This window comes from Chrysochloris asiatica, unplaced genomic scaffold (genome assembly GCF_000296735.1).
Source record: "Chrysochloris asiatica unplaced genomic scaffold, ChrAsi1.0 scaffold00156, whole genome shotgun sequence".
NCBI lineage: Eukaryota > Metazoa > Chordata > Mammalia > Afrosoricida > Chrysochloridae > Chrysochloris > Chrysochloris asiatica.
The window spans coordinates 4,064,881-4,081,628 of record NW_006408674.1 but is presented as its reverse complement, the minus strand read 5'-3'; the positions used below and the strand labels follow the sequence as shown (position 1 = coordinate 4,081,628).

Sequence of the window (16,748 nt, the reverse complement as noted above, 5' to 3'; positions counted from 1 at the left end):
GACAATATGTCCAAACTTCATGGTTTACCTCTGAAGAATCTTCTGTTCTTGGCAATGCTATCATCACATCTTCATCATCAATAACAAAGTCATGACCACTGTTTGTGTTGTGACTCCAGATGATAAGTGAATTTAGAGACATAGTTAAGAGTATGACCTTTAGAGTGAAACAGCCTTTTCTTCCTGTCCCAGTTTCTCCAGTTGTTAGGTGTGTACCCTTAGACAAGTTAGAGACCAGAGGCTCTGGAATATTGGCTGACTTGTCTAAGGTTGTCAAAGACAAACCTCAGAGCTGGATGTGGACCAGACAATCTGATGCCAAGCCCAGGGCTCACTCTCTTCTCTGCCCTGTGTAGTCTATGAACACAGGGTCTACCCCACCAGAATGCTTTGCCAGCTCTTTTCTGCCACACCAAATGCTACCAGAGCTCCTTGAATTGACTGGATAGCAACAGGTTCATCAAGAGCACCTAAAGGCGTTAAGTCCGTCAAGGTTCTTTTGCTTCTTTTATTGCCCAAGGATTTAGGCTAATCATCTGTTTACCTTAAGGAAAAAACCTGTTGTTTACAAGTGTGTTTACCTTTAGTGCTGGATAGTTGAGTGGGGCTGGGTTTAATTCCACTGCACAAGGTATATGTTGACCTTTCCCATTATTTCATGCTCTGTCCTCTTTTCTTTTGGAATTTGGGAGTCAGTTAAGAGTTGTTCTTGTCAGGTGCCATCGAGTCGGAACCTACTCATAGCGACCCCATGCACAGCAGAACGAAACAATGTCCGATCCTGGGCCAACCTCACTACCTCTGCCACACTTGACGTCATCAATGATGCCACCTGGCTGATCCATCTCGTTAGGGGTCTTCCTCTTTTTCTCTCACCCTCCACCTTACCCAGCATGACATCCTTCTCCAGCAACTGTTTCCTCTGAACAATTTGTCCAAAGTATGAGAGACGAAGCTTAGCTATCCTGGCCTCCAAGTAGCACTCTGGCTGCACTTCTTCCAAAACAGATCTATTGGTTCTTTTGGCAGTCCATGGCACTTTCAGTATTCTTTTCCAACACCACAACTCAAAGGCATCAATTCTTCTACGATCTTCCTTATTCACTGTCCAGCTTTCACATCCTTTTGGGGTTTTTGAAACCCCCTTGCTTGGGTCAGGCGCACCTTAGTCCTCAAGCTGACATCTCTGCTCTTCAATACTTTAAAAAGTTCCTGTGCAGATTTGCCCAATGCAATACGTTGTCTGATCTCTTGACTGCTGCTTCCGCGAGTGTTAATAGTTGATCCAAGAAGAATGAAGTCCTTGACAACTTCAATCTTTTCTCCATTGATAAGAATGTTGTTTATTGGTCCAGTGGTGAGGATTTTTGTTTTCTTGACATTGAGATGTAATCCATATTGAAGGCTGTGTTTTTTGATCTTCATCAGTAAATGTTTCAAGTCCTCTTCACTTTCAGCAAGCAAGGTTGTATCATCTGCATATCTCAGGTTGTTAATGAGTCTTCCTCCAATCCTAATGCCACGTTTTTCTTCATAGAACCCAGCTTCTCGTATTATTTGCTCAGCATACAGGTTGTAATCAGACACACAGGCTTCTGAATCCCCACTTCCCTGCTCTGTCCCACAGGGTATCTAGGAGTTAAAATGGATTCAATGGCAGTGTTTTTGCTATGTTTTGTTTCTTAGTTCCTCTATCAATAACTTTCTTCTCCTCTCCAAGATTCAATCTCCTTCTCTGTGAAGTGGAAAAAAATCATTGTACTGCGTTCACAGGATTGTATGACACCTGAATCTGATTGTCTGTGTCACATCTTTGGCAAACATTCTTGACACATGCCAAGGCTGAATAAGTGACGGGGATGATTATCAGCAAGTTCCCTAACATACTATTATTTCTATACTTATGGCTTCAACGCCCACATCTAGCTCCAACCTGGATCTCTTGGGCCAGCCTTGGTCAGCCCTAAATTTCATTGCTTCCTGGACATCTCCATCTAAAGATCCCATAGGCACTTCAATCATCTGCTCATCCAAATCTATTCTCTGTTCTAGTTCTGCTGTGACCATCTCTCAGTCTTCCAACCTACATGATTCATATCTCATGTTATTCTACTTAGCTTTTTTGTGCAGACATTGCAGGGGGTTGGGGGAAGTTCTGCAAATTGAGAGTTTGTGACAAGTCTACCAGTGTCATTTTTACCCCCAACAGCATGTGCTTGCTTCATGTCTCTGTGTCTATCTTGATAATTCTCACAATATTTCAAACTTTTTCATAATGCTGTTGCCCATGTGATTGACCGCAGTATAATGTAAACATAACTTTCATAGGAAACCAAATATTGTCATGTGACTTGCTGAATTTCTGTATTTGCTTTATTGTGGTGGTCTGGATCAGAACCTGCAATGTCTCTGAAGTCTACCTGTAGACTCCAAACAAACTAGGTTCCTCCCTCTCTGTTACCCAGAACCAATCAGCAAGCAGAGATTATATGTTCCTCTCAAATGTTGTCTCCTGTTGTTCCTTCCTGTCTATCCTCTGTTGTCAGCTCCTGTCTAGTGCAGACCATCAGCATCTTGTTCCTTCCTCTCTGTCCTCTGTTGTCAGCTCCTGTCTAGTGCAGACCATCAGCATCTTGTTCCTTCCTCTTCACAACTTCTCTGACAACCTCCAGTTACAGTCACTCTGTCTTCCACAAAGTGGTCCAAGTTAAAAAAACAGATGGATGTGTTATAGTTATGACTACAGGTCTACCCTAACTCTTCACTTCTCACAAACTAGAATACAAATACTTAGCCTCCTGCCATGTAACCCCAATGCCTCAGCAACCTTTATGTTCATCATTCTCACCCAGTACCCTGCATCCCAGTCACATTGAACTGACCACTCTTCTTCCGTGAGCCCCCTTCATAACTCTATGATACCTTTGATCTTTGTGTCCCCATTGTCTGGAATGACCTTCCTCAAGGTCTTTGCCTGGCAAAAGTTTGCTTATAATCCCTTCCGTTCTGTGTTCTCCTCTGGGTTCCCATAGTGCAACTATTTCTATGCCAGTCTGAGGAGACCGTGTGCTTCTAGAGGAAGGATAAGACTGTGTACTATGAACTCATTTATCGCTGCATCCTCAGTACTTAGTGGGTACTGAGTAAAAATGTCTGGGTGAATGATGCTCTTATATCTGCTAGCAGGGACCTCGGTCTATATTTTCCTGCCTTACGGCTGTACCTAGCTACAAAAACTTCCCTAACTGAAGACTAATGGTCTCTGATGTCTAGCACTTTGTCCATGGACCCCTGCTACAGATATGTATTTGTTCAGGCCCAGACCTAGCCATTCGTTTATTCCTCATTCCAGTTTCAGTACTGAAAGCGGGATCCTGGGAAGGAGAGGATGACCCAGCAGGATGTTACCTGTGGGTCCGGATGTCTGCTAACAATGATGGGAACAGAGCCAGGACTGCAGTGACTCAGGACTGCGTGCACTTCATTTAGCGTCATGCAATGTACTGGGGAATCATTGATCTCCACAATCTCATCACCACACCTGCAAAAGCACCAATAGGAAGTCATTGGCATCGAATCAATGAAGAGACAAGATAGTTAGAATGAATGATCCAACCAGGATTTAGCGCCTTGTTCCTCAAATCTTGATTCGGGAAAAACAACATCGTCATCACCTGGAAGCTTGTACGAAATGCAGAGTCTCGTGCCCACCTCTAGGCCTACTGACTCACATTCTGCATTCTAAGGAGGTCTTACCTAACCAGGTGATTGGCGTGCACATTACAGTTGAAGAAACATTGTCTCTGAAAATACAGGTCCAAAATAGAAATCAAGAGGTAAACACTCTTTAATTCAAATTTAGCTGATCTAGAATTTGTAGTAATATAAACAGCAGCTTCTGTAAAGGTTTACCTGTGTGTTTTATATGGGAAAATAAAGTTTATTAAGCCAATTGGTAAGATAACCACAGTTTCATGGTGGCATAAACAAAACATGTTCATTCATTCCATTTCCATTTGTAGTAAACAATTGTCACAACTCTGGGGGCCTGTTGCTAGCTGGGCCTTTTGATGAGACCTAAAAATCAAATCAAGACATAACTCCTTAGGCCCCTGATAGAACTTAGGGCAGAGCAGACCGAAGGAGGGTGTCGCTCACTGCATTATCCGCAAAGTAGCTATTTCAGACCCACCACTGAGTCATTCCATATTATCAAAGGTTTTTCTTTATCCACCCACCTCTCTTTTCCTTCAACAAAGCCTAACCAAGTTTGAGGGGCTGGTGTTAAACACAACGAGGAAGTAAAATCATGAAATAGTGTTTGGCTCAACAGTTGTCACAAAACCTATAACCAATCACATCCTCCATCTCTTTGGGTCTCAGTCTCCCTGTATACAGAGCAGTTAGGAGGGAGAACTGGATAGGATGGAGGGAATGTGTGAACAGGTAAAGAAAGAATCACCAGGCAGGAGTGCTCATGAGGTTCCCATGGGAAGAAATGAGAAGAGAAGCCTAGGGAGTTCATTCTAGTTGCAACTTAGGAAAGCATACTAGCAACCTAAAAAGAAAAAGGAAATAAGAGAGAAAAGCAAGATTCAGTCAAAACATGGAGGCTTACAAAATCCTTTTTTCTTTTTTTCCATAGATAGGGAAACTGAGGTACAAAGGGTGAAATGACCTCCCTAATATTAGCTAGCTCAGGAGTGGGCAAACATTTTCAATAATGGGCCAAAGTGTAACAGGCACCATATAGCTTCTTCTACAACCACTCAGCTCTACCATTGTAGCATGACAGCAGTCATCAGTAACATGTAAACATATTTACATATAAACATGTAAACACTGGCTGTGTCCCAATAGGGCTTTCTTTGCAAACAGAGGTGGTGGGTCTGAGAACCATATTTTCCAATCCCCGGCCTAACTCTTAATTGTCATGACCAGGCTAGAACTCAGGTCTCTTGATATTGATCTCATTGTCCCTTCCGGTGCTACATTTCTACTGAGTCAAACCCATCTTCACTGTTGCCAAGGAAGTACACATTTTTGTGAATGACCACTGTCCTCTAGCGCCAACTTCCAAATAAAGTAGAAACTTCCAAAATAATTCCTACCTTCCTGTAGGCCTAGGAGAGCATTTAGGACTAAGATAATATCGCACATGATTTAGTAAATTAACTGTCACCTTCTTGCAGATGGCAACAATAAATCTATCTCTAATTCAGAAACTTTATCCTAAGCAGGCCTTGTCCTAACATGTATTGCAATTATAATAAAACCTTTATAAACAGGACAAAACTCTCCTGATTAAACAAAACCCAAACCCAGTGAAGGAAGATACATCTGTAGTATGAATGTAGAAGTATAAAGTGTTAAAAATAAGTTAAATTGGGATGAAATAACATGACAAAGAATCTAGATCCTTGTGAAATATACATTATTGAACAACAACAACAAAATTAGATTTGTACTTCCCTTAGAAGTTACTTGTCAAGAAATGTATCTGGAGTAAGTAAAAATGCTTTGTTTATGCCACCATGAAATTGTGGCTATCCTACTGATTTGCTTAATAAGCTTTATTTTTCCATATAGAACACACAGGTAAACCTTACTGAAGCTCCTGTTTATGCTACTACAAATTCTAGATCAGCTAAATCTGAATTAAAGAGTGTTTACTTCTTGTTTTCTATTTTGGACCTGTATTTTCAGAGACAATGTTTCTTCAACTGTAATGTGCACGCCAATCACCTGGTTAAGTAAGACCTCCTTAGAATGCAGAATGTGAGTCAGTAGGCCTAGAGGTGGGCATGAGACTCTGCATTTCGTACAAGCTCCCAGGTGATGACGATGTTGTTTTTCCCGGACCATGATTTGAGGAACAAGGCACTAAATCCTGGCTGGATCATTCGTTCTAACTATCTTATCTCCAAATCAATCCCCTGACATTCTAAGATGGTCCTTCCCTTCTCTGTAAATCAGAATTCTTCTCAGAAAGAGCAACAAGACGTACCGGAGCCTTCCATCCAAATGGGCCACAGACCCTGGAGAGAGAGTGTGAACGAAGATGCCCGAGATGCACTGGAAGTAGGGAATGCTGCACAAACCGATTCCCAGACCAACACCAGCCTCTGGAAGGCAGAACAGGGTGAGGGGACTGTGGTTAAACTTTGCAGATACTAACCAGTCTCCGCTGTTGTTGTTATGTGCCATCTAGTTCCCAAGGCTGTAAATCTTACAGGAGCAGAAAGCCTTATCTTTCTCCTGCAGAGCAGTTGGTGGGTTTGAACTGCCAACTCTGTGGATAGCAATCTATTGTTTATCCTACAGCACCCTCAGCACCCCCATTATGGATGAGTCAAGTGTCCCTTCTTATCCCACTCACATATATGGACCATCTACTGTGGGCAGGTCTCTGAGTAGTATAAAGGGTTAACATGCTTAGTGGGAAGTTAAGTCAACTCAGAGATGCCTCAGAAACTATCTCAGTGATCTTCTTCCAAAACTCAGGCATTGAAAATCATTCTGGAGCACTGTTCTACTCCAGCACACATGGGATCTGCATATGTCAGGGTTGACTTGATGGCAATTGATTGATTTTTAATTTTTTACTGTGTGCAGAACACTGCCTTAGGTTCAGCAGCGGTGGTCAGGGAAGACAAGGTCTCTGCTCTCAGAGACCTTAAGAAGAAAAGAAGGGAGGGAGGGAAGAAGGAACTAAAGGAAGAAGAAAGGGAAGGAGAAGAAAAGGAATGGAGAGACAGAGAAAGATATCAGAAAGTGATAAATATTGTGGGGAATATTCTAGACAATTCTGGGACTACCTCAGAGGAGGCAGCATTTATCCTGAAATGTGAATGGTGAGCAGGAGCTATGAATGGACCAACTGGGCAGAACATTCTCAGAAGAGGAAACAGTTAATGCAAAGTCCTGAGAGCAAGAGTAAATAGAGGTGGTATAAGACCAGAAAGGAGCCCAGTGGAGCCAGAACACAGCTGGTCACAAGGACAGTGATGTGAGTTGATGTCACTGAGGGAAGCAAGGGCCAGATGAAATGAGGCTTTGTAAACAAGGATGTCTCAGTCAAAGATGTTATTCTATACTGAGACAGGATGCCACGGGAGAGTTTTGAACAAGGAAGTGACATGATCTAATCTAATTTCTATTTAAAAATATGTGACTGGCTGCTGTGAGGAGGAGAAACTGTAAGAGGACACAGACCATTTAAGATGCTACTACTGAGCAAAACAATGGTGGCTTGGACTCACCATGGGAAAATCGACAGAGGATGTATGTAGAAGCTGTCTTGGAGATAGACTTGCTGGTGGATTAGATGAGGGAAATCAAATAACTCAGAGATTTTTGGGGGTGGAGTGACTGTGTGAGTGATGATACAGTTTATCAAAGTGGAGAAAATTGACATAGGGAACAAGATTAGGGGAATGGGGGAACCACGGGCTTGGGTTTGCCCAAGTTATACTTGAGATGCCATGAGATAGCTGACTGGACTTGCAGAGTAGGTAGTTGGATAGAGGAATCTGGGACCCATAGGAAAAAGACAGGGCAAAAGTAAAAGTTTGAAAGTAGCAGCATGTATGTGGTGTTAGGGCCATGTAGCTGATGTGGTCTCCCAGAATCTTTGACGAGGAGGGTGTGGGGCTTACCAACGTTGAAAGTTCCGGAACCTGGGAAGCAGCCAGCAAGAGAACTAGATGGAGTTTCCAGGGAGGAAGAGAAAGACCTCTTTATGTGTGTGTTGGTTTTTGGGGTTTTCCTGGCAATTCACATTTCACCTTCTGATGCTGGTCCCAGGAAGGAGGCCGTGAGCCTTTGCTAGTTGTCCTCTTATATGGATGAAGATATTTGGGGATGACCAGGCCCATGATCAAAGGTCAGAGCCCTTCAAGGGAACCCTAACTCTGAAGCAAAAATTCTTAACTCTAGTAGATCTTAGACTCACTTGGGGGTACACTTTCTAATGCAAGTCCCTGTGCCCCATTCCTAAAACTGTTGAACATGATTTCTGGGAGTAGTCTATGAACTCCCTAAAAAAAATGCTGCTAACTATTAACCTGCTGGGCTGCTAACCAAACAGTTTGGCAGTTTGAATCCACAAGAAAAAAATGTAGTAATCTGTTTTCCTTGGAAACTCTACGAGGGCGTTTCTGTTCTGCCCTATGAGTCTCAGTGATTCAACAACACCTCTGCCCCTGAACTGATTCCAAAGGATGAAAGCCTCAGAGACTCGGCCTTGGGAGGTCCAGGTAGAGGGTGAGCAGAGCCCTCTCAGGCCAGAAGGTCAGCACACCTACCTTTCTTGAGAGACACCTCCACCATGATTCTGTAATTGGGCTTGGCAATGCTGGTGGGAACCACGGGGTTTTCCACAGCGAAGGAGCTGCCGTCCTTGGTGGCACAGGTGCTGGAGCTCAGAGAGCGGCACAGAGGCGGGGACAGGTGGCTGGACCCCGAGTGTGGGGCTGTCAGGCGGGTACGCACTGTGAGGGTAAGGAGCCCCTTTTTGGCTTGCTGAAAATAAGAGAGACTGAGATGGAAATGCAGCAACAACTCAGGGGAGGTGAGGAAGACTGGCCTCCTTCAATAGCAGCAGTAAGCTACTGTTTTAAAGAAAAGCAGTCATGTGTGTGTGTGTGTGTTTATTTACATGGATATACATATGATATAATTGTGTGCATATATACATATTTATACTAGATAGCTGGAGAGCATGGTGGCTCCGTATGATAGGAACCGGACTGCAAACTACAAGGTTGGCTGTTCAAGCCCACCAGCCACTCTGCAGAAGAAAGATTACTTTCTGCCCCACAAAGATTAAAAGTCTTGGAAACCCTATGTGGGGTCACTATGAGTCAGAACTGACTCGCTGGCACTTAACAACAACAACAACACACTAGCTAACTATACTGATAAATAGGTCTTGAACTAACTAGATAGAGACTCAAAAATATATGTTGGGAATTGCCTTAAAATGTAAAGAAAATCTATAAATTTATCAATATGAAAACATAAAATATTTTTAAACCGTTTTGTAAGTTGTGAAGTGTAAGCATCCCTTACAACAATCCTGATGATTAGGTTTTTAGTAAGTTCTCTTATTAGTATTGTAAAAGGTCAGTATCAGCTAGGTGCCCCATGTAATGGATCCCTAAAATTTGTAGGTTTGAATGACAAAAGGTAATCCATTTGCCTGAAGGTTCTAGAGTTTGGTCATACTCTGATAAGGGATAGTCACCTTGAATTTCTGCAAAGCATCCTGATGTGTTAGCCCAGACATTGATTCACCATTGAGTTCTAGAATTTCATCACCTGTTGAGAGAGGGAGAACTTGTAGCTAAGACCAATCAAGAGACATTATTCTTGTCTTAAACGCTAGTCTTCCAAATCTGCTCAGATTTTTATGCCATGTACAAAACACTTTGAGGAACATTATCTCATTCATTGCTCATAAAGGACAGCTAACGGACATTCCTTGGTACCTCATATCTTCAAGGATGAGATCCAGGATTGGTAGCCAGGCAACCAGTCCTCAACTCATCTCTTTGCTTCACCTTTTTCCATCCTACCTCCTGGCCCTCTCATCGTTTGCTCTGGTGGAACATTTCCTGATACAACATGACCTGCATTTTCTACAGCAGATGACTGTCATGGATTGAATTGTGTCTCCCTAAAACGTGTAAATCCTGGTGTGGCACTGTAGGATAAGCATTGGACCACAAGGTTGGAAGTTCAAACTTAGCAGCGGCTCCTCAGAAACTCTATACAGGCTTGCTATGAGTCAGAACCGACTCGATAGCACTTAACACCAACATTATGTGTCAGCTTGACTAGGCCATGATTCTCAGTGGTTTGAGATTTGTTATGATGTACTGTGTAGGTAGCATTGTTGTTGAGTACCGTGGAGTCAGTTCCGACTCATAGTGACCCTACACAGGGTTTCCAAGGCTATAAATCTTTACAGGAGCAGACCACCTCATCTTTCTCCCGCAGAACCACTGGTAGTTTCAAACTGCCGACCTTAAGGTTAGCAGCCTGATTCGTAACCACTGTTCTACCAGAGGGGTTACAAATTGGGCTTCTAACCACAAGATCAGCAGTTCAAAACTACCAGCTGTTCCGCGGGAGAAAGATGAAGCTTTCTGCTCCCGTAAAGATTTACAGCCTCAGAAACCCTGTACAGGGTCGCTATGAGTCCGAACCAACTCCACGGCACATAACTAACCAAATGTGTAATGATTGGCGGTTCAAGCTCACCAGCTGCTCCTTGGAAACCCTATGCAGGTTCGTGTCAGTTGGAACCGACTTGATGGCACTTAACAACAATAGCAATGGTATGTGGCACTAATGTGATGATTCCCCAAGGCGTGATGAGCTAATAAAAAGATTAAGGGTAGGGTGCTGAAGGCAGGGGCAATACCTAAGAAGCAGGAGGGGAATGGAAGAACAAGGCGGATGGGAGAACATTTATGCAGGTTTGCTTGGGCTAAGTGGGACAGAGGTAAATAATGATGTATGCTCAACCTTGGAACAACAGGGCTCTGGGATACAGGGATTGAGACATAGTTGGAATGGGGAAAAGGGGGAAAATAATGTTAAGATGCTTGGCTGTCTTTTAAATCTTGGTTTCCCTTGCCTACTACTGTAAAATAGATACTTGAGAGGGAGAGAAAGAAATAACCAGAAACATCATAATAGAAAGCTTGTAAGTCCATCTTCATCCTATAACTGATTGGTGGTAGTTATGTGCCATGGAGTCGGTTCTGACTCATAACAACCCTGTACAGGGTTTCTGAGGCTGTAAATGATTGGAATGCCTAAAAAGGGCCTAGAACTTTCCCAGTGAAGGATGCTTTCTGCAGAGCCTTTGCATTGCATAAAACCATAGGTGAAATCCAGACCCCCATCCAGAATCTTCTGAGGTGGGAAATTTCCACTTGAAAGGACAAGCAGACCAGCCTGGAGCGGTTAGAAGAACAGAAGATACTTCTTAAAACAAAGACCAGCAGGAAAAATCAAAAACAATAATGGCAGTCTGATTGACTACCACAAGAACAAGCAAGTTATTCACTGGTGAGCCATCAAAGCAAGTGGTCTGGCCCTTCAGGGCAAACCCCCTTCCAAGACTGAGATTCAGGGGGAATACATAAGCAGGCATGTGGTCTTGCTGGTGACCACATTAGTCTACTGAAAAGGGGAAGTGCGGGGAAAAGCAGCAATGAAGTTGTGAGCTAAGTCCGACCACATTCAACTGGTCCACCTGGATTGAGACCTAGTTGACCAGCAGTATGGCAAGACTTGGGGACTCCTGGACCCAGGGACAGGAACATGGCCACAGAGGACTAGAGTGGAGAGTGAAGCGTCCAGCTGATGTGAAGTGAGGGGAGATGCACAAGAACACCCATACTTTCAGATAGCACCCGTTTGACCTGGCTTCAATGTCTGGATGATCAGAACTTCACTAGAGGAAGAAAGAAGAGGATAAAAAGAGTAATCCTCTACAATTTGATGAACTTGATCTATACTTATGGATGTAGTAACTCAAAAGAGGGAACTATACTTTACAGAGAGGATCATTTCCACCCCCTCGATACACAGGGTAGACAGGGATAGACAACTTAGACACTGGCTACCCAAAATGGGGGGAGGGGGGAGGGGGGCTACAAAGGCACAAAGTGACTGGTTTACAAGCTTTAAAAAGGGAGCCTAGTTTCAGAGGGTGTGGGGGAAGGTAGAATCTCCATTGAGTGGTTTCCAACCTGTCCAGATGGGGCTGGTGAAAGGAGCTGGGAATAAGACTCTTGTGGTGCAATAGTGAATAATTGCTATCAGGACTGATTGATTGTAAGTGTTGCAAATGTAAAGATAGATATTTTGTAACAAAAGGAGGGGAACAGTTAATCTAGCAGTCCAGGAGTGAATGACCCTGGGACCATCAAGGGAGAAGAGTGGAGTGCGGGGCCCTATCCAGAGAAGCAGTGACACCAGAGATGGAGGCAGAGATGATGATATGGAGAGATGTAGCGGCGAGGGACTCTAGACTCAGGGAGGAAGAGGGACTGAGTGCTGATGGCTTGGGGGCAGGCTTGAGGGTGTGCCCTTTGGTTGTTTGAATGGTTGTATCCTCTCTAGGCCTTCAGCATACATTAAAAACAAAACAAACAAACAAAAACACAGAGGGAATGGAAGGAAATGCTGTTGAATGATGATGCGTGGAGGGGATTGTAATCATTGCAATGAAACGAAGTATGATAGGATGAATGTAAAGCTGATGTTCTCCCATGTAAACTATCACCCAATTCACAATAAAACTTAAAATTAAAAAAAAAGATTAAGGGTAGAATGGTAGAATGCACCACCCTTAATCTCATCACAGGAGTTTCTCTGAGATGTGGCCTGCAACACTTTTTACTTACAAGAGATAAAAGAAGAGATAAGCAGAGATCAGAGGGACCTGCTAACATCAAGAAAGAAGAGCCCAGAGTGGAGTCCCGGCTCCCTGCACGGTGGAGCTCTGAGAACCAGGGAAGGATTCATGACAAGACACATGGAGAGCTCCAAGGAATGCTGGATTTACAGATGCTGAAAGGAGACAAGGACCTTTCCCCAGAGCTGGGGTTTTGGATTCAGACTTTTAACCTCCTGAACTATGAGGAAATAAGATTCTCTGTGTTAAAATCATCCACTGTGGCATTTCTGCTGTAGTGACACAAGATAACTAAGACACCTACACAGTTAAGTAATTACTCAGAGATATTTTCTCAACTAGAGTGTCTTGCGCTTTCTTTTCCCTGCCCTTCTTAGTCTCTCAGCCCCTGCTGCCTTCATCTGCTTGGTCTTCTAAAGACTATGCCTACCACTGTCACACACTTGTCAGTTTGAATGGCCAATGGGGACCTTCAAAGTCTCTCCCCACCCAGGCTGGAAGCTCCCTGGGAATGGAGACTTTGTCTTATTAATGAACATATCATGAATTGTCAATAATTGGCTTATTTTGTGTGGGGCCTACAAAGTTTTCCATAAATGTGGGTTGATGTGAGGTTTCCAGAATGTAATGTGGGACCCATGTAATAGAAATAAGTCCAGAGAGGCCCAAGGTCAAATGGTAAAAAAAAAAAAAAAGAAATCGGACTTGGGATGTTTGTCTCCAAGTCATTTCTTCATAAAGCTATAATCCTATGAGGAGAGTATTTCCTGTATCCACAAATGTAGCTTTATGTGGATGGGAAACCAATGTCTTGCCTTCATTCAATTTATTCAGTTTATAATTATTGTTGTTAAGTGCCATGCCGTCAAGCTGGTTTCGACCTGTAGTGACCCTGTATAAAGATTCCGAGTAGTGGCTGGTGGGTTTGAACCACCAACCTTGAGGTTCATAGTGACCTTACCGTCTAGAGCATTATCCTGCAGTGCCACACTAGGACCAATTTTTCTATCCTCAATGCTGTCCTGGATACTTCAGATGCAAACACATATTTCCACACTAACTTCTAGGTTTGATCGTTGTTGGGAAGACACATGTTACCTAATTAGGGTTCCCTTGGAGACAGCTGTTATGGATTGAATTTCATCTCCAAAAAATGTGTTGTAAATCAACATATTACAATCCCATTTGGAAATGAATTTTCTTTGTTATACTAACAAGACAATATATGTGATTGCAGAGTATGCCTTAAGTCGATCTCTTTTGAGATATGAAGGATGTTCTACAAGCAAGCAAGTGAGCAGACATGGAGAAAGATTGATAGATGCCAAACCACAGGAAGATCACCAAGGATAGACGCTGAAGAGACAAGGACCTTCCCCTAAAGTCCACAGAGCCCAGGCTCTGGATTCAGACTATGAAAAGGACTCCTGGTGTAGTGCTGTAGGATCAGAACTGGACTGTGAACCACAAGATTTGGAAGTTCAAACCTACTAGCTGCTCCTCAGAAGCCCTATACAGGGTTGCTATGAGTCGGAATCGACTTAAAGGCACTTGACACCACCAACAACAACTACGAAAAAATACATTTCTGTTTGTTAAAGCCACCCATTTGTGGTATTTCTGTTATCAAAACACTAGAGAACTAAGACAATAAGTCATCCTTTTGCTCTGGTTGCTTTTTGGTGGTGGTGGTGGGTTGGTTTGTTTGTGTTTTTGTCTTTGGTATTTTGCAGTTTTGCTATGATGTGCTAGCATTGAAAGAGGCTCTTTGTGTTTCTTCATGCCTTAAACCAATTCTGGAAAATTCCTAGCCACTATCTTTTTGTACATTGCTTCTCCTGTATTCAGTCTATGGAGTCCTGATGTAGCATTATGAGCTAACACACCGGACCTCAAGTTCAGCTTGTAACTGCAAGGTTGGTGGTTCAAACTTACCAGCTGCTCCTCAGAAACCCTCTGCAGAGGCTCTGTGAGTTGGAACTGCCTTGATGGCACTTAACAATAACAATTCACTCTATTCTTCTTCCATCTCTTCCTATTAGATGAATCTGGAAACTTCTCAGCCGCTTCCCGATGTACCTCTATGCTTATCTTTCCTTATCTGTTGTCCCGTGTAGCTGGCTGGAAGATCTACTGTTCACTGCTTCTTGCAACTGCATCTAATCTGCTGTTTAACCCATCCATTCAGTTTCTAAATTCCAACGAATATGCTTTTGTTCATTTCTAAAAGTTCTTTTTTCCACATCCGCATAGTTTTTCATTGTGCTCTGTTCTTTCCTTGTAGCTTATATTCCATTTTTTACCTTTAAAAAAATCATTTTAAACATACTGATTCTATAGTCTTTTTTACATTATTCTTTTACCTTAAAGTTTTAAGGGCCAATGTTTCTCTCTGTTATTTCTGCTGCCCCTCTTCCAATTTAAAAGTGGATATTTAGAGCCCTGGTGTGCTGTGGGTTAATGCGCTGGAATGCAAAGTCAGTTTGAACTACAAGGTTGGCGGTTCAAGCTCACCAGCCACTCCTCAGAAACCCTATACAAGGTCGCTATGAGTGGGAATCGACTTGACCCCACTTGACGACAATAACAACATTTACTAACATATAATATGTATGCAGTAAACTGTTGTGGTCTCATTTTCATGGGAGTTATTATCATTATTATTATTATGTGGAAATCTCGTATTCCACAGTTTGCTACCAAAGAGTATTCCCTTTATTCCACTAGGCACCTCTATGGTCTCACTAGCTCAAGACTAGTTTTTATATTAATTTCTCAGCTTGGAGATTGCAGTACTCAACAGGGACTACAAATGAGGCCTCTGTATGAGTGTAATTACAAAAGTATTGCAACAAAATTATAGAAATCTTTATTAAGAAAAAGTATCAAAGTGTGAAGCTATTATTTCTTGACACAGCCTCCATCTAGGTCTATCCTCTTCTGAAGATTGTGTTTCTATCTCTCTCACCCTTCTGCAAAGGATTCTGGACTCTGATTTACACCACTTCAAAACAACAGGTTTGGCCTCCTCAGCAAACTCAAATCAGGTTTATTATTTTTTTTTAATGTCCTTTGAATTTTAGGGAATGAAAAGAAGTCTGATGGGGTAAGATCAGGGCTGTAGGATGGAGGGGTAAGATTGCCCAATAAAACTCTCATAGGACAGCCCTTGCTACAAGAATTAGCATGTGCATTATGATGAAAAAAATATTCCTCAGTGCCACTTCCCAGGCCTTTTTCTCAGTAGTTCAATTTTCAATTTTCTTAAAAATGCTTCAAAATAAGCCCCGATGATCATCCTATCTCCTTCAAAAAGACATCAAAAGCATTCCTTTGCGATCCCAATAAACGTTCTGAACTGATCTCTCTGCTCTGAATTCAACTAGCCCAAAGAAGCCACTGTTTTAAATGGATTTTTAATAACACCTTGAAAAGATTCAAATCAGTGCATTACTAAGAGAACTATTGACAGTAATCATCTCGGGCAGAGACAGGCTTTACCACAGTTTGTCTGGAATAAACCCATACATGTATGAACTGGAACCTTACTAGCAATCATTTGTACTTATGCTTGACTATGATAGACATTTGGGTCTTTGTTTTCTTGTGAGAGATGATTTTTCCCTACTCTATTACCATAAGGAAATAAGCATCTTGAATGCTTTCCTGGAACCCACTAGCTTTTCATTAGTGGCAGCTCTAAAGATTGAGGCTTCATGTGGGTTCTCAGAGCCTCGGAGCTATACCTCTGAGTTATGCCCCCTTTCCCTGTATGAAATTCAAATCCTAGTCCCTAACCCCTATGACCTATATAGAAACAGATCAGCAGCTTTCTGGGCCAACATATCAATTCATGAATTTACCACATCAGATTTAAGATATTTTCTTTGGTTCCTATCACCTGGGCATTTCTATTTCTTCCTTTTGAATTCAGATGGGATATTTTATAGACCATGTCTATGAAAATATAAAGTGAAGTTACCAGCATGGGGAAGGGCTCAAATCTGCTCAGTCTATTAGGTTACTGAAAACAGGTTGTAAAAAAAAAAAATTGAGAAATACCAAATCCAGAAGTAAAAGCATACCCATTTAAAAAATATCACAATATCATTAAATGGGTGTTGAAGGAAGATATATATGCAAAGAACATACTTCACGGGTGTGCATTCCAAAAGGCCACATAGCATACTGGGTTCTACCGAGTACCCTTATCCTTATTTGTCCCAGTCTGGTAAAATTTGATTGTTGTTGTTTTTAGGTGCCATCGAGTTGGTACCTACCCATAGCAACCTTATGCACAGCAGAATGAAAC

The 16,748-nt window shown here is 42.4% G+C and overlaps 1 protein-coding gene across 2 annotated transcripts in view; it reads right to left on the bottom strand.

The window, feature by feature from the left end:
* The window catches only part of IL16 (interleukin 16), an 88,911-nt gene that overhangs the window by 23,832 nt on the left and 48,331 nt on the right, over nucleotides 1-16,748 (bottom strand). For both annotated transcript variants that reach the window (XM_006870916.1, XM_006870917.1), the window contains exons 6-9: nucleotides 9,248-9,321; nucleotides 8,307-8,523; nucleotides 6,008-6,125; nucleotides 3,409-3,541 (exon numbers count right to left, since the gene is read on the bottom strand). In XM_006870916.1, the coding sequence (XP_006870978.1) occupies nucleotides 3,409-3,541; nucleotides 6,008-6,125; nucleotides 8,307-8,523; nucleotides 9,248-9,321 (542 nt within the window). The remainder of the gene's footprint in view (nucleotides 1-3,408; nucleotides 3,542-6,007; nucleotides 6,126-8,306; nucleotides 8,524-9,247; nucleotides 9,322-16,748) is intronic.